At 39.8% G+C, this 26,093-nt stretch overlaps 1 protein-coding gene across 1 annotated transcript in view; it reads left to right on the top strand.

Annotated features, from left to right (window-relative positions):
* Positions 1-26,093, top strand: part of MTMR1 (myotubularin related protein 1) — a 66,664-nt gene that overhangs the window by 9,361 nt on the left and 31,210 nt on the right. Inside the window, exons 3-8 of the mRNA XM_008158701.3 lie at positions 17,155-17,230; positions 19,758-19,852; positions 20,217-20,324; positions 22,183-22,284; positions 22,592-22,675; positions 25,666-25,815. Coding sequence (XP_008156923.2) covers positions 17,155-17,230; positions 19,758-19,852; positions 20,217-20,324; positions 22,183-22,284; positions 22,592-22,675; positions 25,666-25,815 — 615 coding nt within the window. The remainder of the gene's footprint in view (positions 1-17,154; positions 17,231-19,757; positions 19,853-20,216; positions 20,325-22,182; positions 22,285-22,591; positions 22,676-25,665; positions 25,816-26,093) is intronic.

Below are 26,093 nucleotides of genomic sequence, written 5' to 3'. Positions count from 1 at the left end.
TGGTTTAACAGATGGTATTCAGAAAAAACTAAGGCTTTTCTATATTTTGTAAATTGAATTTTAACTATCTACATCAGATCATGGCTAAAGTCTTTGATGAATTATTATAAAACAGTATGTCTTATCATTGTCTTTGTTATATTTGCCCTGTAGTCAAATCTACAAAGTTGCTGTTTAAGTTATCATTCAGGAGTTATATTTTTTTCTATGAGCAAGTGTTTCTTTTTTTAATAATACATATTTTTTATTCTAAACCACAAGGATAATTTTACATGCTACTTATAAAGTAGTTCTTAAAATCAGAGTAACCAAGATAAGCTACCTTTGAGACACCTCTGGCCTGGGAGCCATTGTTTGGGGTTTTCCCTAAAGGTCCAGATAGAACTCTTTTTTAAAAAATCCTCACTTGAGCATATTTTTTCATTGATTTTTTAGAGAGAGTGGAAGGGATAGAGAGTGAGAAACGTCGATGTGAGAGAGGCACATTGATTGCCTCCCGCATGTGCCCCTGGGATGCCGGACCCTGCAACAGAGGTACATACCCTTGACCGGAATGGAACCCAAGACCCTTCAGTCCGAGGGCCAACACTACCCACTGAGCCAAACCAGATAGGGCCAGATACAATTCTTTGATAATTTAATTTGTAGTCATCAATCAGTAATATTTGAAATTGTCTATTGTACAAATATCTTATTTAAAATACACACTCAAACTTTGGGTCATGGGCACACAGTGCAATATACATGTAACATAGAAATCCACACATGAAAACTATATGTTCATGTTGACCAATGTCACCCCAGTCAATTTAATAAAAAAAATAAAATACACACTCAATTTGGAGGTTAATTTATTATAGGTAAAATTCAAGGTTTGTAATTAAATGGGAGCAGGTGTTTGTATGGAACAGAGCACTTGTATCTTTATTTGAAACTAGAGGCCCAGCACATGAAATTTGTGCACTAGAAGGGGAGGTCCCTCAGCCCGGCCTGTGCCCTTTCAAAGTCCGGGAGTGGGCCTAAGCCATCAGTCGGACATCCTTAGCGCTGCTGCGGAGGCGGAAGAAGCTCCCACCGCCTCCGATGTGCTCCCCAGCCGTGAGCTTGGCTTCTGGCTGAGTGGAGCTCCCCTTGTGGGAGTGCACTGACCACCAGGGGGCAGCTCCTGCATTGGGCGTCTGTCCCCTGGTAGTCAGTGTGTGTCACAGTGACTGGTCGTTCCACCATCCGGTCTATTTGCATATTAGTCTTTTATTATATAGGATGCTGATTGTCTTCTGAGTGGTAGGCTGCTGAGAGTGGTTCCACATCCTCATCAACCTCCTAGCACAGTGATGGGCAACCTTTTGAGCTTGGTGTGTCAAACTTCACCAAAAAACTGAGCATAACTCGGGTAGTGTGTCACTTTGAGGAAAAAACATTATTTCGCAAATGTTTCATCCTCAGGAGCAGCAAATGTTTCATCCTCTGCATGTGGCCACCTCAGCGGCTGCGTGTCATCAGAAATGGCTATGCGTGTCAGTGCTGACACGCATGTCATAGGTTCGCCATCACTGTCCTAGCATGTACAGGGTTCTGTGGTTTTGACATATCACCCATTTAAGCCTTAACCCAGTAAGGTCACTTTTATTTTAATCATCATTTAACAGATGAGGAAACCAAGCATCGGAGAAGTCACTTGACTTGCTTAGTATCACACAGTCAGAATTGAGATTTGAACTCAAGATGGTATTAAAGCTCTATCTAATGTTTTGCTAGTACAACTTGACAAAAAAAAAAAAAAAGAACTAGGATTTGAACCCAAATCATTCTATTGAAGAGCTAGAATGAGTTTTAAAATTTGTCCCACCCCTCTGCCCACTGTTTTTCAAAATGTGGCCCTTGGGTCTTCTCACATCAGCACTCAATGGGGTGCCTGCAAAAATGCACCTTCCTTGGACCCCATCCTACTCTGTGAATCAGAATCTCTGAAGGCAGGCAACCCAGTGCTTCATGTATTTCTTACGTACAATAAAATCTGAAAAGCTAGGTTCCCGAGGTTAATATCTGTTGAAATTAGTGATGGGACCATACATTTTTGGTACATGTCCACAAATCTGAATAATTAGCAACACATGATAGATTTTGGAGATGATTGTTTTATTATTTACTCATATCATAAGTTGACAGCTCAGGATCAGGTCACCCAAAGTGTGGTAAGAAAGTCACCGGTTTCACGTGAGATGAGTTTAGATGGCATGTCCATGGACATTTTTAACAGTTACACAATTATTTTAATGAGTTTAGTAAAACGAGCACATCAAACTTGTAGTTTAATGGATGTTATTTTGTAGAGCTAGGCAAAGTATGAAAAAGGAGTAGATTTAAAGGCCATATAAAGGTAAATACTAATATTAGTACAGGCGCTATACAGATACAGCAAACCATCTTGTAGAGTCAATATAACTAATGACAGAAGTTTGAGAAACATTGTCGCAGATGAAAGAGTAGATAGCCTTTATGTTGATTTGTAAATCAACTAAATTAATAAATGTTTGCTTTAATGCCAAGTCATCCTGAATATTTGACTAATAATTAACACTCCTAGAAGAAATATAATAAAATGTTTTGTTTTGTTTGCCCTTTCCCTCTACTACTCAATTGCTTTCATTTTTACTGGGCTAAAAGAGTAAAATTCTCTCTTGAATTTGTCAATAAATTTAAGAACAAGATCAGAATGTAATGTTCCATAGATTAGATAAAATAATATAGTTAAGAATTGTTTAGGAACTATTAAAAGTGACACAGTTGATCAGTTTCCATTGCTGAGAAAGTAAAACTAGGCCAGGAAGAAGGAACATGATGGAATAGTACAAACAGTACTGGTTGGCTTTGTGAACTTGTATAACCCATGACTGTCAGTTTCCTTATCTGTAAGGATAAAAGAGTTTGGATTAGATTGTAAGTCTCTAAACTCCTTTCTTTGTAGAACATTCTTCAATTCTGTTTTGTCCAAAAAGGATTTGATTCTGGCTGGCCTTCAGGAAATTAGGACATTATAATTTTAATGTTATCATCCTCCTTCCTCTGGTTCCATCATCGTCATTATCATCTTCAAATCTATGTACTTCTCCTGTTTTCCTCTCCTCATCCATAAACACACAGTAGCTAGATCTTATCTTTAAACATTCTGAAGAAGATAATGGAGAGGGTCCTGTACTAAATTTAATCCTTTAACAAATTAGTACAGTGATTAAGTTCTGGATGCTCAACAAAAATTTCCTGAAGGGCTTTGGAGAGAAGTGGAATGCAGTGTATGGGGAAGGCTTAATTATGATTGAACTAAATCTTAGTTAATATTTCTTAAATGGAGTACTATCTATGTAAAGGGAGGCTTTAGCATGATCTTCCAGAATCCATGGCTGTAATCCGTTGTTGATAGCTTGACCTCATGATCTATTTATTAAATCTGAGTTTGGAAACGCAAATGTTTACATGAGATAGTTAACAAGCTGGGCAGATATAGGAGGGGTCTGTGGAGAACTGGAGAGTACAGCAACTCCCCCTAGAATAATTAAATTAGAAAAAAAACCCTGCTGCCTATTTGAGCAGCAGGCATCTAATTTGTAACCACTCTAATAGAAAAGTGCTATCCTGTCTCCCAGGGTTACACGTGGGGAAGAATTTTTGCTTAGAAATATCAGGATTTGGGCTTTTGCTTCTAGAAAGATGGAGCAGATGTGCTTTTTCTTATTCTTTTTTTAAAAAAAACTTTTTCTTATTCTTCATGCTAAGGACAACTAGAAACCCTGGACATAAATCTGTAAAATAAACATAAGAATTCTATGAAAGGGAGAGAGAAGAGGCAAACTGGTCAGGCACCTCAGGACCCAAGGAACGATAGGGTGGTGAAATTTTTGCTACATACTGTTATGTCCCAGACTTATTGCTGAAGAAGCCAGCAACCCCAAAATGCCAACAGGCACAGACAACAAAAGCCTACTCTGTAACCAAAGGACCATGAAAGGGGCAGCCTAACAAAAAGAAAACTCTTAGACACTAACTACTGTACTCCAGCCAAACACTACAGAAAAAGTTTAGGCCCCACACCCACCCTCCAGCAAGGCCAAATGGAGAGCCTAAATTCAACCCTTGCTAGGCTGTAATGAGGCAGTGCCCAACCTCCCCTTCTGCTGGAGCAGTGTCAGAGAAAGCCAGCTCAAACAGCAGGTTTAAATAAGATCTTATAATACTCAAAATGTCTAGATTTTTATTTAAAAAATCACTCATGAGCCCTGGCCAGTTTGCTTCAGTGGTTAGAGTGTTGGTCCTCAGACCAGAGGGTCACAGGTTCTTTTTTAAATATAATTTTATTGATTTCAGAGAGGGAGAGATAGAAACATCAATGATGAGAGAGAATCATTGATCGGCTGCCTCCTGCACACCCCCTACTGGGGATCGAGCCCTTGACCAGAATTGAACCCAGGACCCTTCAGTCTGCAGGCCAGTGCTCTATCCACTGAGCCAAACCAGCTAGGGGAGGTCGCAAGTTCTATTCCAAGTCAAGGGCACATACCTCAGTTGCAGGTTTGATCCCTGGCCTCGGTCGGGGCACATGTGGGAGGCAACCAGTTGATATGTCTCTCTCACATAGATGTTCCTCCCTCCCTCCCTCCCTCCCTCCCTCCCTTCCTTCCTTCCTCCCTCCCTCTTCTGCCTCCTCCTCCTTTCCTTTCACTCTAAAAATCAATGGAAAAATATCCTTGGGTGAAGATTAAAAAAGAAAATTATTCATTATGCCAAGAATCAGAAAGATCTTAAACTGAATGAAAAAAAGAGAATAGATGCCAAAACTGAGATGACAGATATTAGAATGATGTAAAAAAAGGTTTGAAAGAAGCCATCATAAAATTGTTTCAATAAGCAATTACAAATATACTTGAAATCATGAAAATAGAATGTCACAGACAAGAAATAGAAAAGTTTAAACAAAGAAATATGAGATAAAGGACAACCAAATGGAAATTTTAAAACTGAAAAATATGATAACTGAAATTTTAAAAAAAAAAACTCAATGGATGGGTTCAATAGCAGAATAGAGAGGACAGAGAGAAGGGAATTACACTGAATAAACAAACAAACAAATAGCACTCCTGCCCTAGCTAGAGCATCAGCTGGCAGACTGAAGGGTCTCGGATTTGATTCTGGTCAAGGGCATGTACTTCGGTCGCAGGCTCCCGACCCTGGTCGGAGCATGCAGGAGGCAACCATTCCATGTGTCTCTCACATCTGTGTTTCTCTCTGTCTCTCCCTCTCCCTTCCTCTCTCTCTAAAAATCAATGGAAAAAAATATCTTCAAGTGAGGATTAAAAAACAAACACAATAATAAAGCCAAAACCACACACACACACACAAACAAAACAAAACAAAACAAACAGCACTCCCAAAAGGTCATGGACTGTATGTTTTCATTTATATACTGTATGTTTTCATTTATATAGCAGTCCTGAAATGACAAAATGATAGGAGTGGAGAATAGATTAGTGGTTAACAGGGGCAAAGAAAGGGAAGGGCAGGGAAAAAGTGGATGTGGCTATAAAAGAACAAATTTGGGGTCTTGTAGTGATTAAATTGTTCTGTGTCTTGACTGTGTTAGTGTCAGTATTCTGGTTCTGATATGGCAGTATAGTTTTGTTATATACGCCCATTGGGGGAATCAGATGACATAGTACATAGTACATGGAATCTCTCTGTATTGCATGTAAAATATATTTTGATTAATATTTCTAAAAACTCATGATATATCAAAAGTATGATTTAAATGAAACATATAGTTATGCTATGATATGTAAAAACAAATACAAGAGAAGTGTATTTAATTGCAGAGCCAAATCACTTCTATAAATGTGATGTAAGGCACCTGTTATTTTCAAGGGCTGGGCTGCATGGAATTCATAGTAGGGGAAAGAGACACCAGAAAACATAGTACAAATTGGACTGTGGTGAGCATTAAAAGGACAAATAAACAAGGTGTGGTGGGAGGAGAGGAGGGGGCAGAGCATGGCATTCTGGGCATTGAGCCTGAGGGCCTTTATCAGCCTCCTCCGGAAGGGGAACAGGTTTAGGTGGGGCCTTTTCCAGGTTAAGAGCATGGATGCTAAAACCAGCCAGCTTGGGTTTGAATTCCCCACTCTGCTTTGCTGGCTCTATCACCTTGGGTAAGTTACTTCACCTCTTGCTGCCTTGGTTTCCTCATTTGTCATATCGGAATAATAGTAGAATCTCCTTTCCCAGTGTCTGGGAGGGTTGAGATAACACCTAAAACATTTACCACAGCAGCTGGAATTGAGTGGATCTTGTTGATATTTGTATTACTGGTACTGGCTGGGTTTGAAAACTTTCTGAAATAACTTTCACGCTGTTGAGGATTTAGGGGTGTCAACTACCTAAAGAAGAATTCAAACAGAAGCTGAACTGATATAGACCATAATAATTGCTCAAAGCTGACTTGAAGGACCTGGCTCAGGTGTTGAGGCCACAGTGGGCCCTGGATAATACACACTCTCCCAAAGGCAGCCCTGAACAACTTTGACCTTTCCTTTGGGGCAGAGCCCACGTGGGCAAATTCTTCATGGGACCAGGAGACCAGGCTGTACCCTATAGGCAGGCTGGCACACAAAGCCCAGAGAGGCAAAGGGGAGCACAGTAGCTCTTTTCCCCAAATCCACCCAGAGCAAGTGATCATCCTGAGCCCTTGCCTCTCTAGTGGGGAGAGCCCCCAAAGAAAGACTTGAATGGAACCTGAGGGCAGAGGAAGAGAGTTTTATGCCCCAAACAAACTTTCATACAAATTTAAATTTGGGGGATTCTCTGGGAAATAATTCACTCTTTCCCTCTCAGCTACTCACATTGCATACCTAGAAAACTTCTTGACACCAGATGTGCGTTTTTCCCCCACACCAACCAATTCTCTAACACCAGCTGGGAGTCCTCCAATTCAATTAAATTCTGACACTAACTGGAGTTAATGCAGAACCCAGAGGTTAAAGGCTCAGTCTCATGAGACTGTCCCCCATTTCAGATGCCAAAGCAAATAGTGGGTGTCCAGTTTCCCAAAAACTTCTGCCAGACTTGGCTACAAGTTAGGGGCTCCCACGACCCCCTGTTGAATTTGATAATTTGCTAGACCAGCTCACAGAATTCGGGGAAACACTGAACATTTACCAGTTTCTTAAAGGGTATGATAAAGAACACAGATAAACAGCCAGATGAAGAGATACAATGACGAGGTCTGGGAGGGTCCCAAGTGCAGGAGTTTCTGCCCCTCTGGAGTTAGGGGCAGTTGAACCACCCTCCCAGCATGTGTTCAATCCAGAAGCACTCTGAATTCCATACTTAACTTCCAGGTAGTCTGCTTGCTTTGTTAAATAGACTAAGATCATTAACTTTTTTGCACCTCATAAGTTCTTGGCATGTGTAGGAGGTGAGAGAGGGGATGTGAGGCAGGTCAAGATAGTTGTGGTGCAAGCTGGGTAGGCTGAGACCCATCTATATATATAAAAGCCTAAGCAACCAATATGACCGAATGACTGGATGACCGGCCAACCAGCCGGTAGCTACGATGCGTACTGACCACCAGGGGGGCAGATGCTCAGTGCAGGAGCTGCCCCCTGGTGGTCAGTGGGTTCCCACAGCCAACCTCCTGTGGCTGGCCAACCTCCCATGGTCCCTCCCCCGGCCGGCCAGCCAAGGGACCCCACCCATGCAGGAATTCGTGCACCAGGCCTCTAATCAACTATAAAAGGTTGCCTAAATAGTACTTATGCTAACAACTGCTTCCTGAGTACTTATCCACCCAGGTACAATTGTGTTACCCAATTTAACCCTCCCAACAACCTGCAAGGGAAATGTGCCCAGCATCACTGATTTAAAGAAGAAAGAGACTAAAACTCCCAGGGCTTGTGTTGCTCATCAGGGATCTGCCGGGCAGTAACGCAAGATTTGACTCCAGAGTTCATTCTTCTAACCACTATGCTGGTTTGCATCCAGAAGCCTTGGTTGGGAAGATGTTTTCTGAAGTATTTCCATGAGGATTAGACACATAACTCCTGTGGATTTAGAGCTGGTCAGGACCTTGCAGTCATTCTGGAGACTCCTTTTGTATGTGTAGAGACTGGGACCAAGTACAGACATTAAGAGGCCATATATATATATATATATATATATATGCCATAAATAGGAACCAGGCCTCCTAACTTAAAACCACTGCTCTCTTCTCCAGCTTCAGTCAGAATCCAGTTCAAGAAAAATAGAATTAATCTCTCTGTGTACCTGAAATGGCTTATTTCAGAAGAAATGTAAACTAAACCAGAGAGAAACACTTGGGTATTAACTTATAGACTTTCGGGAGACCTTCTTGGTCTTCTACCAAGAATACCAAGGATTTCATTATAGTCGGTAAAGAATTATGTGAGTGTAGGCCCGGCAGATGTGGCTCAGTGGTTGAGTATGAACTTAGGAATCAGGAGGTCACGGTTCAATTCCCAGTCGGGGCACATGCCGGGATTGGGGCCTTGATCCCCAGTGTGGGGTGTGCATTAGGCAGCCAATCAATGATTCTCTCTTATAATTGATGTATCTATCTCTCCCTCTCCCTTTCTCTCTGAGATCAATAAAAACATATATTTAAAAGAAAAGAATTATGTGAGTGTAAAAGCACGTATCATCCTATCCCTTTCTAGGCTTTTGAGTTAGTCTCTCCTTCCAATACGAAAGGCTTATTGATAATGGTATATGTCCTACATATAAGGAAGGAAGGCTCAGTTACACTACTTGTGAATGCTGCTTTGTTATTTTTAGTTGTTGGTATCACGTTATAGAGAAAGTGTCAGAAATATTGTAGTTACAGAATAAATGTGAAAATAATGGCTTGCTAGAGCAGAGGTTTGGAGGTAGAAAGGGGAAGCGAGGGAAGTGATAGTGGTGTTGATTTTTACATGAACCCTAAAAGGTTGATTGTATGCTTGAAGACTATAGTTTAAATGTGTTAATTATAGTGACGCCATCCTAAGGCAGTGTAGCAGACCATCTGGGTTTAAGTACTTGCTCTGCCACCTTGAACTTGGCCAATTATTTAACCTTGACTTGGTTTTCTCATCAAAACTGGAGCCAATAGTTTTTATCTCACAAGTTTGTTCTGAGAATAAAATAAGTTAATACATACAAAGTGCTTAGAAGAGTGTCTGGCACCTAAAAATCATATCATGAGTATTTTAAATTTTTATTGAATTTTTGGAGTGGTATTGGTTAATAAAAGTATATAGGTTTAAAGTGTACAATTATATAATACATCATCTGTATACTGTATTGTGTTTTCACCACCCTAAGTCAAGTCTCCTTCCCTCACCTTTATTTATCCTCCTATTACCCCATGAGTCTCTTCAAACTCTCCCCACCCCCATGAGTTTTTTTATGATGCAGCTTTGCTTAAGGAAGACAATAAAAGAACTAAAAATCAAATTTTCAATAATCAGAGATTAGGAAGAGGGAGGTAGTAGTTTGAGAAAGCTTATTTCCTCATCTTTTAATATAGGATAAAACTAGCTACTGTTTAAGGTAGACAAATCAAGAAGTTGAGGTGTGACCATATTTATGGTTATGGAGGCGATCCTCAGAATTAAAAATAGGTCCAGTTAAACATGGTTATCACTGAGGAATGAAGCTCAGGGAGTGGAGACTTTCTATTTTGAGTGTTATTGCCATATATGTCCCATTTTGAGTTTTTATTAACACAAGTATGCATATTTATACTAACTTTATTGTGTTGTCATTAACAAACGATAAACTTTTCATATTTAGCACATACAATTTAATAAGTTTAAATAGGTATACACTTATGAAACGGTTACCACAATTAAGATGACAAACATATATATAACCCCCTGCCCCCTTTAAAAAAAAGCCAGGTTTAAGCTTCTTAGTCTAAATAGTCTAAGTTTAGGAACTTATGGGCTTAAATAAATCTCTTTGTGCTACAACATCACGTAATTCAGAAAACTTTTTTTTATTTCAAGTGTATTTTCATTTAATGATGATACAGAGATGAAATCTTCATGTGCTTATCTATCCTGAGGAAAATCTATACAGCTAATAAGAACCTCTGGTGATTTTTTAAAATTATCTGTTTTCCATAGAACATCCAGTGGTTAGATCCGTGGTCGGCAAACTGCGGCTCACGAGCCACATGCAGTTCTTTGGCCCTTTGAGTGTGGCTCTTCCCCAAAATACCACGGCCTGGGCGAGTCTATTTTGAAGAAGTGGTGTTAGAAGAAGTTTAAGTTTAAAAAATTTGGCTCTCAAAAGAAATTTCAATTGTTGTACTGTTGATATTTGGCTCTGTTGATAATGAGTTTGCCGACCACTGGGTTAGATGATCAGAAATCAGACTTGGAGTGGGGAACACATGATTCAGGTCTTTCTCAGACAATTACCACTATTCACTTTTCAAAAGTTTCTTTCATTCTCTGTATTGTTTCCTCTGTCCTAGGCTTCCTGAATGCATATGCTGCATGTTCAAGTAGTATTCATAGGCTACTGGTGCAGGAAGAACATTGTTGAAATTAGTGTCCTTATTCAATAAAGCTTGGCTTCCCCTTGCAGGGGCAGCAGCCTGGGCCTCCCCTCCCGTTCTCTGGCCGTCCCAGACCAGCTAGCTACCTCTTCCCACCTGGAACTGTCCTTATCCAGGCAGCGGGGCCTGGGGGTCAAGAGAGGCATTTTTCTCTTGGTGGGGCAGCCACATCCAGGAGTCAAATTCTGGAGTCCCAAGTGCGAGTTGGAAATATAATTTCTACAGAAACCAGGTTATGATTTGTGGTTATCTAAGCTTCATGATACCATTAACACTGTAGCTGAGCTATGCTCTGGGTCAAATGTGGGAACTTTTGTGGGTTTTGGGTTTGGTTTGGTTTCTGTGGGCTGGTTTGGGATTAGAACTGCCTTTTTTCATAATTGTTTCTATGCGGTGAATGTATTCAGTATTCCAAACAGGCACACAAATGAACTTTTCAAACACTGCCTGTTCACAATGGCTTGTAATAGCACTTGACAGAAGGGGTTTGTGTTTAAAATAATGTTGTTTGTCTTAGCCTAAGGGCAATAAGTTTCTTCAAACCATAGACTTGGCTGAAAATTATAGGACAAATGTGTTAAGATTGATTTGATGTTGAACGAAACTTTAAAGGGCAAATGTGTTAGGATTGATCTGGTTGGTTTTATGTACAGGATTATGATATTTATTAGGGAATGGGATGGTGAACTTAATGACATTTTGTACAGGTCAATAGTAATGTGTTTGTGATGATGATGTTCTGTATTTTAACTAACAGGTTTTCAGGAGGCCTGATATAAGGGTAAGGATGTTTGGCAGATGGGCCTCCTACTTGTGTGTCTCTGTGCTTTATTGAACAGTCTATTTAGTGTTCTTTACCTTCTCACTGGTTTTTATGAGTCACTCAAATCAATTTGCTCTGCTGTGTCATAGCTTTGAGTGTTCACTAGAAACGCTTTATTTGTTAAAATGGTTTTATGTGTAATAATAACCAATGTGTATGAGGGCAGGATGCTAAAATTGTTGCCAGTGTGAAATACTGACTTTTGTTGTGTTACATGAATTCTGACCAAATGGATCTTTGTGGCAGGGGCTTATAAGGCAGAGTCCTCTTTTAACCTTGTTTAGCATGTAATTCATGCTAAAGAATTTAGCAACAACAACAAAATTATTAGTTGTTGTCCACCCTAGCTAAGTAAGATTTTAAGTTACTTTCATGTCTGCATGCTGAATCCCAAAAGCAGAAGTGCTAATCCTAAAGATAAGTTTAGCAAAATCAGTCCCATTTAGTATTTCTTAAAACACAGATATAACTATTACATCTAATGGGTTATAGCTTATATTTCTTCATGATTTTCCTTCCCTTTATTTCAGAGTATTCATAAAGCAAGACAAAGATTGGTAATGTGCATGCATTTAAGCCTGAGTATTAGATGTTGAAAATTAACCTATTTCCATTAAATGAAAACAATGTGGATTTTGATAGAATAATTTAGGGACTTCAGTTTAAAATTCTTAATCTTATTGAAGCCAATAAGTAGTACAAAAATAAGCAGGTTACATCAAATTCTTATGATTCTAGTTGGTTTATCTTTGTTTAATCTTGTTTTCACCATGTTTTCTTTCACTCGTGAGAATCACTGTCTTTCACTGATTCACATTGTTAAATATTAGTGCTTGGCTTTACACTTGCATGGACTTTGAAATGCTGTGTGATTTTTGTTGTTGTTTAGCCATTCATTTTTCCGTTTTTAAAATTTTTGTCAAAGAATGATTCAATTCTCTTTGTACTTAAAAATGGAAAGTTAAAAAAAAACTGGCTGCATTTTAAAAATCACCCTTCTTTGAAGGGTAGCAGTACCAATTGTGTACTAAATTCAGTTTGATATGAAGTATAGAAATGTATTAAGTGACAATTCCACTTTATTGACAAAAATGAAAGATGGGAAATAGTAAATTCTTTTAAATCTCTGTTACTTCTTCACTGATTGCCTTTCAAAGAAATATAGTCATTGGAACCAGTTTCATGAAGGAAAAATATATATCTATGCTAAATTTTAATATTTTCAGCCTTAGAGACTTGATACAATAAAAGGTATTATAATTTTGTCATCTTAAGTATTCATATTTTTTATACCATCTGCTGAACTAAATGTCCAATTTTTAAAGTTTCAAAAACTGATTCTATGAAGAAATTAAATTAAGAACACTATACCTTAAAGGGATTGGAAAAAATTTAAATAAAGATATGTGATCTCTCAGCTGTTTCTTTGAAGCATGTTGATACTGTAATTAGAAATATTTAATATGGCATTGATTTATAATTCGAAATATTTAGTAATAAGCAATAAGTACCAGATTATATGTATACATATACTTACATGTATATGTATATTTCTAGCATGTGATACGTGCATGAGCATGTTTGTGAAAATTTTGGTAATACCAGTGGAGTTGATTGCTGGACAATATAATAATTCTTGAGAATATATGAATACTTACTGTGTTTAAAATACATGTCTATGAACTGCCTTTGTATTTTGGCTGGATTTTGCCCTTTACCTGGTTTCTGTGGTGTTCTTTATTTTCCATGAGCATATTATCTCTCTGCTGTTTTGTTCTTTGACTGTATGCTATAGTGCATATTGCTTGATTTTAAAAAGACAGTACATTCCTTGAAATCCATGATGTTTGTTTGCTTTTCATTTTTCCACCCCAACACAAATACAGAATAGATACTCCATTTAGGCTGAGGATTCTATAGATGGCCTACACGTTATTTTCTTACCTCCAAGGGGTGAAATGTTGTGATTTGCAAAGCCATGAAAGGTGTGTCGACTTTTACATGCTTACTGTCTCTTTAAAAAAGAAGTTCTGTGCTTTCACCTGTCTGTTTGCACGTGTTTCTCTTTCTCCTCTTTGCTTTTTCTTGTCCATGCACCTGGTGCTGTGCAGGAGATTCAGGAAGAACACAATGGCTACCCTTCTGAAGCTGAAGCTGATCAGGTGGCAAGTTCTACATGTTCATCTGTTTGTAGCTACAGAGTGTGTATTTAGAAGCCATTTCATACTAGATTTTTAGACGATAAGCAAATGTTTTTACCACTACAATAGTGCCCACCTGCCCAAGTTTGATAGATTCCATGATGACATTATTTGCAAAAATTGGTTTATCCAACATTTTGTCAACGAGAAACTTGTTCATCCTTACTTCTTGGTTTTCCCACATAGGGTAATTGATGTGCTAATGAACCTCAGTCATAATAGGATTCTGGTGGGCCTTTACAGAGACTTAGAGGGGACAGATGCATATGCTAAGCATGCTCCTTGAGGGTGCGGACTTTGCTTTCTTCAAATGTGCATGGTCCGTGCCCAGCATGGTACCTTGTACCAGGGAGCTGGTGGGCCTTCAGCTGGACCCTCAGGGTCTCCGGAACAGGATTTGGGTGAGATCATCAGAGGAAATTCCTCAACTGAGCAACACTTGGAGTAAAGGCACCAAGAGGAACGGGTGTGTTCATGGGATCAAATTTTGTTCACAATAATCTGTTCTTTGATTATGCTGTACATGGGTTGGATAAATCAAGGGTCAAATTATGTCTTGTGCAACTTAGTAGTTGCAACAAAAGCTTAATGTAGCACAAGTGTGAGTCCCATTTCCTAACACCAGCTTGGTAAACTGTACTCACCAAACAATGAGCCTTTAAAAACTATTCTCCTCTGGAATTCCTATGCTAAAGTGAAATGTGTTTCCTGTACAAAATAAACATTTTATGGGGAAATCTGAAGGAGCAGGATCATTTGTTTTGTTCTGACAGTTGCTTTCTCATTACTTAAAGAGCATGCCCCAAATTTAATTATTATTAGTGAGAGGTTTGTTTCACCAACACAGTTATGCTTCATATAAATGCACAGGTGTTTTAAGCCAAATTCAACATGGCTTTCAGAAGAAAAGGGAAATGTTTGATCTTTAACCTCTATCTTGAGAGTCTTGTATATTCTCAAAATGGTCCCAATCACTGCTGTCTCCCATCCATAACATTTTGCTAGGTAGTCCTGGGTTGAGGATTTTAAAGTGTTTGATGTGGCTCCACATAAGGCTTAAAGTGAGCCACGTTTTCCCCATCCTTTCCAGATATAGTTAGATATAGTTAATTAGAACAGCTTGCTTTAGTAAATATATTTCAAAATAACCTATCCTCATTTATTTTAAAAATATAAGTTAAGGAATTAAAGTCTATATAATATGTAAGATAATATTTAGCCGTTAAAATAAGCTTTAACAATGTAATATTTGAAGTAATACAAAATTGAATATTGATTAAAATGGCTTTCTCACATTGTAACTATATTATAAAATTACCCTCTAGTTCAAGCAATAAATTAAAGAAGGTGACTTTTAAATTAAGGCTTCTATTAAGGATTTGTGATTTCTTATTGTTTATGAAACTAGACATTTAAAAATATAAGTATTGGTATATGCATTAGTGTGTAAAAGATATATTTCCAAATCAGGTGTGGATATTAAAATGAATTCAAAAACACTTTCTCATTTCCTCTTTAGTAGTTCTCTAAGTCCCTAAAATTTTGGGCTGAAAAGTGTCTTAAAAACCAATCTGGACTAAAAATTCAAATGAAATAAAATTGTTTGGAGGTCATCTATATTGTTTTAATCATGTTCTTGATAAGGAGGAGGATGGACTTTGTTATTTTGTGCCCTCCCCATAGAGCGGACATATCCAGACCAACATTTAGCATTGAATTTGCTCTTTATGTCTTCACCTTTTCCTTTTCTTTAATTTCAAAATTTTGATGAAACTACTATGTATAGAGTTTTTAAATGAGTCCCTTTAATAAATCACAATGAAATACTCATAACTATGAAAAGTAGTTACTTTTAACTTTCAATAATTTTTATTAGAATTAAAAAGTTATCAAGTTTTAATGTTTTACTTCACAAAATTATGCTGAAAACTTGGTACTGTCCAATCTGTTTTCCTCTGAACACTAGTGGCCTCCTGATGTTAATATTTTTTTGGAGAAAGCAGCTCATGACCAAATAGGTATGGGAAATGCAACATACTCTAGCGCCCTCTTGCTGATTTGGCATACATTAACATGCTAAATATTGGTCTCTCTCACACACAAAGTTTAACTTGTTTTTTTTTTAATCCTGCATTTCCTAAACTTTTCATACAAAAAAAGACCTATTCACATCTCTTGGGAATTTAATGCTCTGTGAAACACAGCTTGGGGGTTTCTAGGGTTTTGAACATTTTATTCTTATTCGTGATACATTGTGTCAGAGATGCCAAGGAGAAAATAACCAGTTTCCTTGGCAGCATTGCAGGGGGTGGCAGTACCTTGGAATAGGCCCAAAGTTCAGGTTCTGGTCCCCAGCTTTGTAGTTTGAGAGCACTATTTTCTCAAGTTCCCTGAGTTCCCTGGCATTATCCAACCAAACTCACAAGAGACTGACTACTGGGCTTCTGTGCCAATCTGGAGAACTGGGCATGTACCCATATTTATACCCAGGCACCTTGTAATAATCATCTATACAAGACATACTTTTCCTAGTATCATTGTAGCCAGGAAACCCTGTACCTCATTAGCAATTTGCTTGGTGAGCAGGGAATCAGCACAAGGGTGAATTGACTTTGACGAAGCTTGATTACTCTGCTCCACAGTCTTGATTTACATACTCTTGTCTGCCATATGAGGGCATGCTTTCTCGTGGTCTGGATGGTATATACACTAACAAGTTGCTGAACTTTCACACTGAGTGGCCAGATTATTATGATCTCTGAGCACATAATAATCTGGCCACTCAGTGTATATCCTATATAATAAAATGCTAATATGCAAATTTTCCCCTCGACCAGGAGTTCGACCAGCAGGCAGGCTGGCCAACTGCCCATGTCCCCTCCCCCTGGCCAGGCTGGCCAGACCCCACCCATGCAAAAATTAATGCACCAGGTCACACACACACATATATATACTGAATGGCCAGATTATTATGCATTCAGAGATTATAATAATCTGGCCACTCAGTGTATATAGACATGGATAGCTGGCTGCAGTACAAAAGCCGAGAGTTTTCCTTAGTAATATCACTGCCCTGAGACACCTCCCTGACTACTTTAGACTTCAGGGTTTCCCACATTATCTCATAAGCTGGGCCATTTCTACAACTAGCTAAGCACCTACATTTAATTTTGATTTTATTTGAATTAGTTTCATGCTCAGAAGATAACTTTTTTTAACTTTATTTCCAAATTTTGGAGGCACCTTATAATAGCTGTCTGTAGTGATTACAGTATGTATCTGTTATGTCAAGCCATTTCTGTATTAATGCTTTCTGTGAACTTTATATGTAATAATTTGCTAGACTGTGCAGCATGGTGTCCTGTGATGCTGAGCTTTGAAACTGTCTTGTAAGGGGAGGGAGCATACATTCTGCACGCTTCTGTAGCTTTGTAGCGAGAGCACAGAACACCACAATTATTCCCACATATACAGATGGGAAGTGAGATTTACTCCTGTTTGCTTTTTTTTTTTTTTGCCAGGCTCTAAGGGATGGGAATAAGCTGGCACAGATGGAAGAAGCACCGCTTTTTCCAGGAGAATCCATCAAGGCCATTGGTAAGTTTAATGTGTACACTTCGCTTATAGTGATCCATAAAATGACATGGCACTTTCCTTGGGAGCACAGGTGATGTAAATGCTCAAGATCAGTCAGACCACTTTCTTTAGAGGACAAATGGACTATGTCTTTTCAATCTTATTAATGTCCTTATGACCTTAAGAGATAGAAGACTATAGAGAATCACTTTAAACTCTGATTCAGTATTAGTTGGCATTACTAACAGAAGAGGACCCCACCTTTTCCTGATGAACTGAAGGCTGATTAGACTTGCTATGTCAGTTCATTGCTTTGTTGGAATCCTTCACTATAAGGAAAATGTATCAAGAAAATACAATTTTAGTGCAAGAAAAGGAGATGTGTTGCCATTCTGGATTGTAAGGGCAATGGCCTAAGGCTATCACATCCCCACTGTGGACTAGCAGGCATTTCAGCAGATAGTCCACTGCACCATGGGTGGATGAGGGGACAGCTGGGTGCGACCTTTTCACCTCATATTTGCTGGATTTGGATAGGACAGTCTGCTTTGCTAGGCTGAGTTTTGCCTTCTTCCCTCATGGCTCCTTTCCGAAGATGTGTGTTCAGTCTCAGAGTATGGTCATCTTGTGTCAACAAGTTCTGAGTAAATGGACTCTCGTACCACGACCTGCAAACAGCCACCCCACTAAATATCCTCTTCTGTAGCTCTGGACCCTGCCAAACCTGTGCTTGGTTTTGGCATTCTTTCTCTCTTTGGCTTTTGGTACTTCATTCACTCGTGGTAGTCCTCTGGCCTCTCTGGCTGCTATTTCCCTGAGAATTCTTCTAGCCCTGCCTCCAAGCTGCTTTGGAAATGATCTGTTTAAAATGCAGAGCTAATTATGTCATGCCTCTGCTTCTTTTCCTGACAGCAAACTACACAGATTTAAAATGAACATGAAGAGTTTTGACACATTATACACCTGGGAAACCATCATCACATTCAAGATAATGAACATATCCTTCATCTCCCATCAGTTTCCTTAGGCTTCCTTAGGTTTCCTTAGGCTTCACTCCCATGGCTTCTCCCCATTCCCAAGCACTATAGACTAAATCAGTGATGGCGAATCTATGACACGCGTGTCAGCACTGACACGCGTAGCCATTTCTGATGACATGCGGCCGCATGCCGAGGATGAAACATTTGCTGCTCCTGAGGATGAAACATTTGTGACTAGAGTCTTGGAGTTAGTTTTTTCCTCAAAGTGACACACTACCCGAGTTATGCTCAGTTTTTTGGCGAAGTTTGACACACCAAGCTCAAAAGGTTGCCCATCACTGGACTAAATTATATTTTCTAGAGTTTTCTAGAAATATAATTATTGAGTATATTCTCATTCTTGTCTAGCTTCTACTCAGCATCATTATGTTGATATTTATTCATACTGTGATATGGGTTAACAGTCATTCCTTTTTATTGCTGAATAGTATTCCATTGTATGGATGCACCACAGTTTGCTTATCCCTTTATCTATTGATGGACATTTGGGTTGTTTCTACTGGTTGGCTATTACCAATAAAGCTCCTCTGAACATTTACAAACAAGTCTTCTCTGACCTCATGTCCTATCATCCTCATGTACTCTTTGATCCAGCAACTGGCTGCTCTTTCTTTTCTCCTTCCCCCTTCTCCCCCCACTTCACCCCTGCTTCCTTGCCAAGTTAAGTTGATCCTTTCCTGAGCTCTTATCACATCGTGTCCACATGATTATGATAGCATTTATCAGGCTATAGTATAATGGTCATTTTATGTGTAGTGTCGCTCAGAGGCCACGGGCTGCTTGTGGGCAGGAACTAGAACCCCAACAATAGAAGCCACTCAGTACATAATAAGTTATAGAAAACTTTAATGGAAGTGTTTGTCTGGATGACAACTTTTGTACCTTTAATTGGTCCAGTTGGACTCATCTGTAGCTATGTACATTCTTGTCATTCCAGTGGAATGATGCTTTGGGAAGATCGTGTAGGTGTGGTATCTTTGTGATAGGCATGAGGTTCTTAACACACATAGGAATCAATATGCTGTTGATACCATATTAAACATGCTGATATTGATATTCCAAATACGAAAATAAAAGTCTATATGGAAGCTGATAAGGAATTTGAAGCAAAGAATTTTTTTTCCAGTCCATTGATGTCGTTTGTTTTTTGTCATCTGTAAAGCAGTTGCTTTTAGGAGGTGCATTAGCGGCTAGTTTTTAGCTTTAGTTTTCATTAGCAGTAATTTATTAACTGGTAGCCCACTGTCTTCAGAGTTTAATTAATATGTTTTGATGTGATTAATTTATCACTCAGAGAAAAAAGTTAACCACCTGGAAAAAGTGACAAAATGTAGCTTATTATGAAGCTCTTCACTTAAAACCTCATTATGTACCAAAATAGAATTTTGTTTGATAAAAAGGAATTTTATTAGAAGACTATCAATGTCTATTTAAAGTAATAAAAAATTCATAATTTATTGAAGCACAAGTCTATGGCAGTAGTTGCTACTTTGAGTTTTTCCTTTCAGTGAAAGATGTCATGTATATCTGCCCATTTATGGGAGCTGTGAGTGGAACGCTGACTGTGACGGACTTTAAGATGTACTTCAAAAATGTAGAGAGGGTGAGTTTTTAAAAGTGTGTTTTATTTTAAAAAACACTTCAGAAGCGAGTAAACAATAAAGAAGAAAGGAAGAAGTGCCCTGAAATCCCATCACCCTGAGAGAACCAGGTGAGTTTTAAGATGTGCACATTGACAACCAGATTTTGTATCTTGAGAAAAAAAACTGTTGAAGTAGCACTTATACCTGGAGGGGAAGTTTATCATCTCACCATCTTCAGAAAACATGTTATAAATCTGACTTCAGTTTCTTAGCTAGGACAAAGAGGAAATGTGAAGTAAACAAGTTTTAAGCCAGGGAAGACTTAAAATATGAAAACTCTGTTGGCTGACACTAATAGGCATCCATCTTAATTTGTAAACTCAGGACCCACATTTTATCCTGGATGTTCCCCTGGGAGTGATCAGCAGAGTTGAGAAGATTGGAGCACAGAGCCATGGGGACAATTCTTGTGGTATAGAGATAGTGTGCAAGGTATGGTACCAACACTAGTAAGACTGCAAGAGGCAGTCAGCTGGGAACTTTTTCTGACACAATTTTCTTGTTCTTTGGACAGTCACAGTAATTTGTACTGTTAGTAACTCAAATGTTTTAGGACAGAAACCTCTTTAAATCTTGTATCAACCAATTCATACCATTATGTAAGCCATTGAAGTAAACCTCTTCTTTCCTATTGAAGTATTCTAATTAGCATGGACCTATTATCTAAATGCTGATATTATTTGTTACATTTCAGAGAAATCAAGTGGAAAGCAGAGATCCATATTTTCCCAGTTTGTTGTTTTAAGACTAATCTTCAGAACAATGCATGGTCAAAGACTTCTTAAAGGGGCAACAGTACAGTGACCACCAAGCAATGTGGGGCTTAGGGGCACCAACTGCCTGCGCAGTCGAAAATCCCCATATAACTTTAAAAAAATATGTTTTTATTGATTTTTAGAGAGAGAGGAAGGGAGAGGGTGAGAGAGATAGAAACATCAATGATGAGAATCATCTATTGGCTGCTTCCTTCACACCCCCTACTGGGAATGGAGCCTGCAACCCAGGCATGTGCCCTGACGGAATCGAACCGTGACCTCCTGGTTCATAGGTTGACACTCAACCACTGAGCCAGGCTGGACAGACAGTAAGTCTCTCTTCACCCAACATCCCAGCCACCCTGTTGCAGTACCTGCAGGCACCCACTGTTATCAGTTTCCACAGATACCCTCTGCACATAAGATGTATGTATAATCTTTGAAAACCTTCTGCCCTTCTCATTCCCCCTTAACAATGTATCTCGGAGCTCCTTGACATCAATACATAGTGAGCTGTGTCTTGTTTTTAACAGCTCTCTTTTATTCCATTATATTGTAGTCAGCCTCTATTGACAGACATTTACCAACTTCCTCATTTCCAAATTACTCTACCTTAAATTTGTTTGTGGCCATAATTATTTTTGAATTTCAAATAATGTTAAAGAATAGTGATATTTTTGTGTTTACCAGCAGTGGTTTTAGAAGGTTCGGGGGTGGGGGGGAACTACTCAAACCAGTCCTGGGAAGAAATTGCCCCAGCTGAGCCACCTCACAGGAATTGTTCCTCCCCACCTTCACTTGAGCTTTTGGACAGCAGCTTGCATGGTGGGGCATTTTAAGAAACTGATCTTTAGAAAGAGCATTATCATTTTTGTAAGGAAGTCACTGAGGGCAATAGTCTCTCTATGACAGAGTCCTTGCTCTGAGTCCTGGGAAGGAACCTCTGTCACATTTCTATTTTATGGAGGGTGCAAGATCTGTAATTGATTCTTTCAATAGTTTAAAGCTCACCATTGATTGTGTGTCTCATATCTTTGGGAAGTAAATGCACAGGTCTTGATGTACTAACTTTATTCTTGATTCCATCTGAAGAGTTTTTTCCCCCAACACATGTCCTCTGTTCCAGTTTTCTCACTTAATTTTCACACTGGCCTGGCCTGTGTGGCTCAGTGGTTGAGTGTTGCCCCATGAACCAGGCGATCACAGTTTGATTCCCACTCAGGGCACATGCCTAGGTTTCGGGCTCGATCCCCAGTAGGAGGCATGCAGGAGGCAGCAGATGGATGGTTCTCTCTCATCATTGATGTTTCTATCTCTCTCTCTCCCTTCTTCTCTCTGAAGTCAATAAAAACATATTTTAAAAAAGGAAAAAAAATCTTGTTGGAGGTGTTTTTGTTAATTGCCTTTTGTTAGTTGGAGCAAGATAAAGTATAACATGAGAAATGAACAAAAATATTTTATTGATCTCTTACAGCATGGTTCTAATAGGTACTCAATACACATTGAATAAATGAGCTTTGCTAATTGTTTAACAGGATATGAGAAACTTGCGACTTGCATATAAACAAGAAGAACAGAGTAAACTGGGAATATTTGAAAACCTTAGTAAACATGCATTTCCTCTTTCCAATGGGCAGGTAAGTACACCAAAATAAACCTATTTTGCATTCCTTTGTGGGGGTCCAAAATTTCATGCTTAATTATTCCCTTTTTCAGAGGTTGCCTTTATCTGTTTTCTCTCTGTTGGAAACTAGTATTAGAATATTTAAAATTCAGTAGTTCTGTGTAATGATTAAGAAAACTGTATATTTGGAGCTTCAACATTTACAAATTGAAAGAGGAATCTTAATACATTCAGCTTATAACTGAATGAAAAGTTTTAATATTGGATATATGACGTAGCAAAGAAATGCTGACATGTATTTTGTGTTTTTTTATATCCAGACACTCTTTGCATTCAACTATAAAGAAAAATTTCCAATTAATGGATGGAAAGTTTATGATCCAGTAGCTGAATATAAAAGACAGGTAAAGTATGTTGCTTATCAAAACTAAAAATAGGTTGAACATCTTTTTCTCTTCTAAAAGGTTAGAAATGTTGTGGAAAAGAAACCTTTTGAAACAAACTGTACATAGACATAATTTACCTAGCTTGTAGGTTCTTCATCTTTGGGATGCCCTGTTCCCCCTGTGGCATACCTTTGACTATGCCACATCCCTTTTACAGAGACAAGTGGAGTACAAGAACTGGGGTTTAAAAAGAAAATTGACTAGATGGTTTTTATTAGATACTAGAGGCCTAGTACATGAAATAGGTGCACAAAATTCATGCATAGGGTGGGGAGGATACCCTCAGCCTGGCCTGCACCCTCTCACAATCAGGGACCCCTAGGGATGTCCAACTTCCCTGTGGGATCAGGCCTAAACAGGCAGTCGGATATCCCTCTCACAATCCGGGACTGCTGGCTCCTAACTGCTCACCTGCCTGCCTGCCTGATCGCCCCTAACCACTTGCCTGCCTGCCTGATCGCCCCTAACCACTCACCTGCCTGCCTGATTGCCCCTAACTACTCTCCTGCCTGCCTGACCACTCCTAACCACTCTGCCTGCCTGCCTGATCGGCCCTAACCACTCGCCTGCCTGCCTGATCACCCCTAACCACTCGCCTGCCTGATCACCCCTAACTGCTTTGCCTGCCTGCCTTATTGCCCCTAACTGCTCGCCTGCCTGCCTGCCTGCCTGCCCGATCACCTCTAACCACTCTGCCTGCCTGCCTGCCTGACCATTCCTAACCACTCTGCTTGCCTGCCTGATCGCCCCTAACCACTCGCCTGATTGCCTGATCGCCCCTAACCACTCGCCTGCCTTCCTGGTCACCCCTAACCACTCGCCTGCCTGCCTGATCACCCGTAATCGCCTCTGCCTCAGCCCCTGCTGCCATGGCTTCGTCTGGAAGGACGTCCAGAATGATGTCTGGAAGATCGTTTGGCTGTCTGGTCTAATTAGCATATTATACTTTTATTATTATAGATTCTCATAATGAGTTGATGAGTAAGGATTAAAACCAATGGTTTAAATTATATTTTAAATATATGACATGATTATATCACTCTGTTATGGTATTTCCCTACCAGAAACTAGTGCATTGTCAGTTTCAAGATGTTCCAAGAAGATTATTTCATGATATTTAATCTTTGTCTCCACCTTATATTTGGTATAGTGATATGTATTATTTATTTTAGACATTGGTAAGAAATTTCTATCTCCAAAGGACTTTCATGAGTATTTTTGAAGACAACACTATGCTCATTCTTTATAAAAACACTACAAGAAATGTATAGGACTGGGATTCTAGTATATAATCTTCATTTTTTTTAGTATGTTTGGAAATTCTTATGCTTCATTAAATTTTAAATGGGTAGGCAATGGGTCATATTAGATAAATATATATTTAAACTTTTAATTAGCACTGAACAAATTATGAACAGACTAGGGGCCCGGTGCATGAAATTCGTGCACTGGGGGTCAGGGGTCCCTCAGCCCAACCTGCCCCCTCTCACATACTGGGAGCCCTCAGGGGATGTCTTACTGATGGCTTAGGCCCGCGCCCCACAGGGAGCGTACCTAAGCTGCAGTCTGGCCTCCCTTTGTGGGAGGCAACCAGGCTGATCAGGGGAAGGCACCAGCCCCATCACCCCACTGCTGCAGCCACTATCAGTCACCACAGCCACCAAGGTGTTTTCATCAACACGGACTCCAGTTCCTTCACCAAGAAAAAAATGACAACTTTCTTTAGGCATTTTCAAGATGTGTCTTTCATAGGATATGGATTTCTTTCTTTATTTTTTATCCTCACCTGAGGGTATGTTTCCATTGACTTTTAGAGAATGTGGAAGAGAAAGGGAAAGACAGAGAGAAACACTTTGATTGGTTGCCTCCTGCATGAGCCCTGATCTGGGCCCCGGCCAGGGAGGAGCCTGCAACCTAGGTACATGCCTTTGATCAGAATCAAACCCAGACCCTGCTGTGTGCAGGCTGAGGCATTATCCACTGAGTCAAACCAGCTAGGGCAAGATATGACATTTCTTAGCCTTCCAGCAGCGGACCTTCATTTTTTTCTCCAGAAGTGTGGTGGAAAAACCCTAGATCACCTTTTTGGATTCTTATTACCCAAGTTACTAAGAATATTACCCGTGGCATACAGGGAGCTTAGCCAATGTGCAGTCAGAAAAGGTGTTTCCTCTACAGTTCACACCAGTGGAGGGCTGGGCCCTGCCCAGGCCTAAAGCCTCTAGCCGAAGCTTTAGGCCTTGGCAGGCCTCTTCAGCTCCCTCTGATCACTGGCTCAGCCCCTACCCAGGCCTTCCCAGACCAAAAGCCTCTTGGGCAGGAGCGGACCCCCAGCACCCTGCAATCGATGGCAGGGGGTCCGCTCATGCACCAGACCAAAAGCCTCCGGAGGCTTTTGGCCTGGAGCTGGAGCGGACACCCAGCTCCCTGTTTTCAATGGTAGGGGAGCTGGGTGTCCGCTCCGGCTCCCGCTTTCGATGGCAGGGGAGCTGGGTGTCTGCTCGCCACGCCCACCATCCAATCAGAGCGAGGAGCTGGGTGTCCGCCACGCCCACCATCCATAGAAAGCGGGGAGCTGGGTGTCCACTCCGGCTCCAGGCCAAAAGCCTCTGGTGGAGGCTTTTGGTCTGGTGCCAGAGCGGATCCCAGCTCCCTGCAATCTGTCCCAGGGGGTCAGCTCAGGGCGCCTATGTATGCAAATTAACCTCCATCTTGGTTGGGTTTATTTGCATGCTCGCTCTGATTGGGTGGTGGGCGTGGCTTTGGGTGGTGGGTGTGGCTGGTGGGCGTGGCTTGGGCGTAGCGAAGGTGCGGTCAGTTTGCATATTACTGTTTTATTAGGTAGGATTTTAGCACAAAATAAGAAATGGATATGGTTCATGCTTAGTACTTTTCAAAAGTGTAAAAGTATGCTTTTCCCCTCTTCTTTCTTCTCTAACACCCTACAGGGCTTGCCAAATGAGAGTTGGAAAATAGCCAAAGTAAACAGTAATTATGAGCTCTGTGACACTTACCCTGCCATCATTGTTGTGCCAACTAATGTAAAAGATGATGACCTTGCAAAAGTAGCAGCCTTTCGAGCGAAAGGCAGAGTCCCTGTAAGTAATAAACATTGTCATTTAGGTATAAACATTGTATTAGATCTAATATGGGAAGAGAATAGAAAAAAATCTAGTGAACAAAATGAGAAGTAGAAAAATAAGTCTAAAAACCTGAACATATCTTTGATTCTCAGGAACTACCTAATTATGTAAACATTATGTTTGCTGACTGCCTCATATGACTTCACATTACTAAGTACAAGGGTAATTTCAGTTTAGCTCTCAAAATGTAGTATGTATAACAAAAGACAGCAAGAAAGAGTTAGCATGTTACT

This window comes from Eptesicus fuscus, chromosome 1 (genome assembly GCF_027574615.1).
Source record: "Eptesicus fuscus isolate TK198812 chromosome 1, DD_ASM_mEF_20220401, whole genome shotgun sequence".
Taxonomy (NCBI): domain Eukaryota; kingdom Metazoa; phylum Chordata; class Mammalia; order Chiroptera; family Vespertilionidae; genus Eptesicus; species Eptesicus fuscus.
Note: the sequence above shows the minus strand (reverse complement) of the source record. Positions and strands in the feature narration are given on the sequence as shown.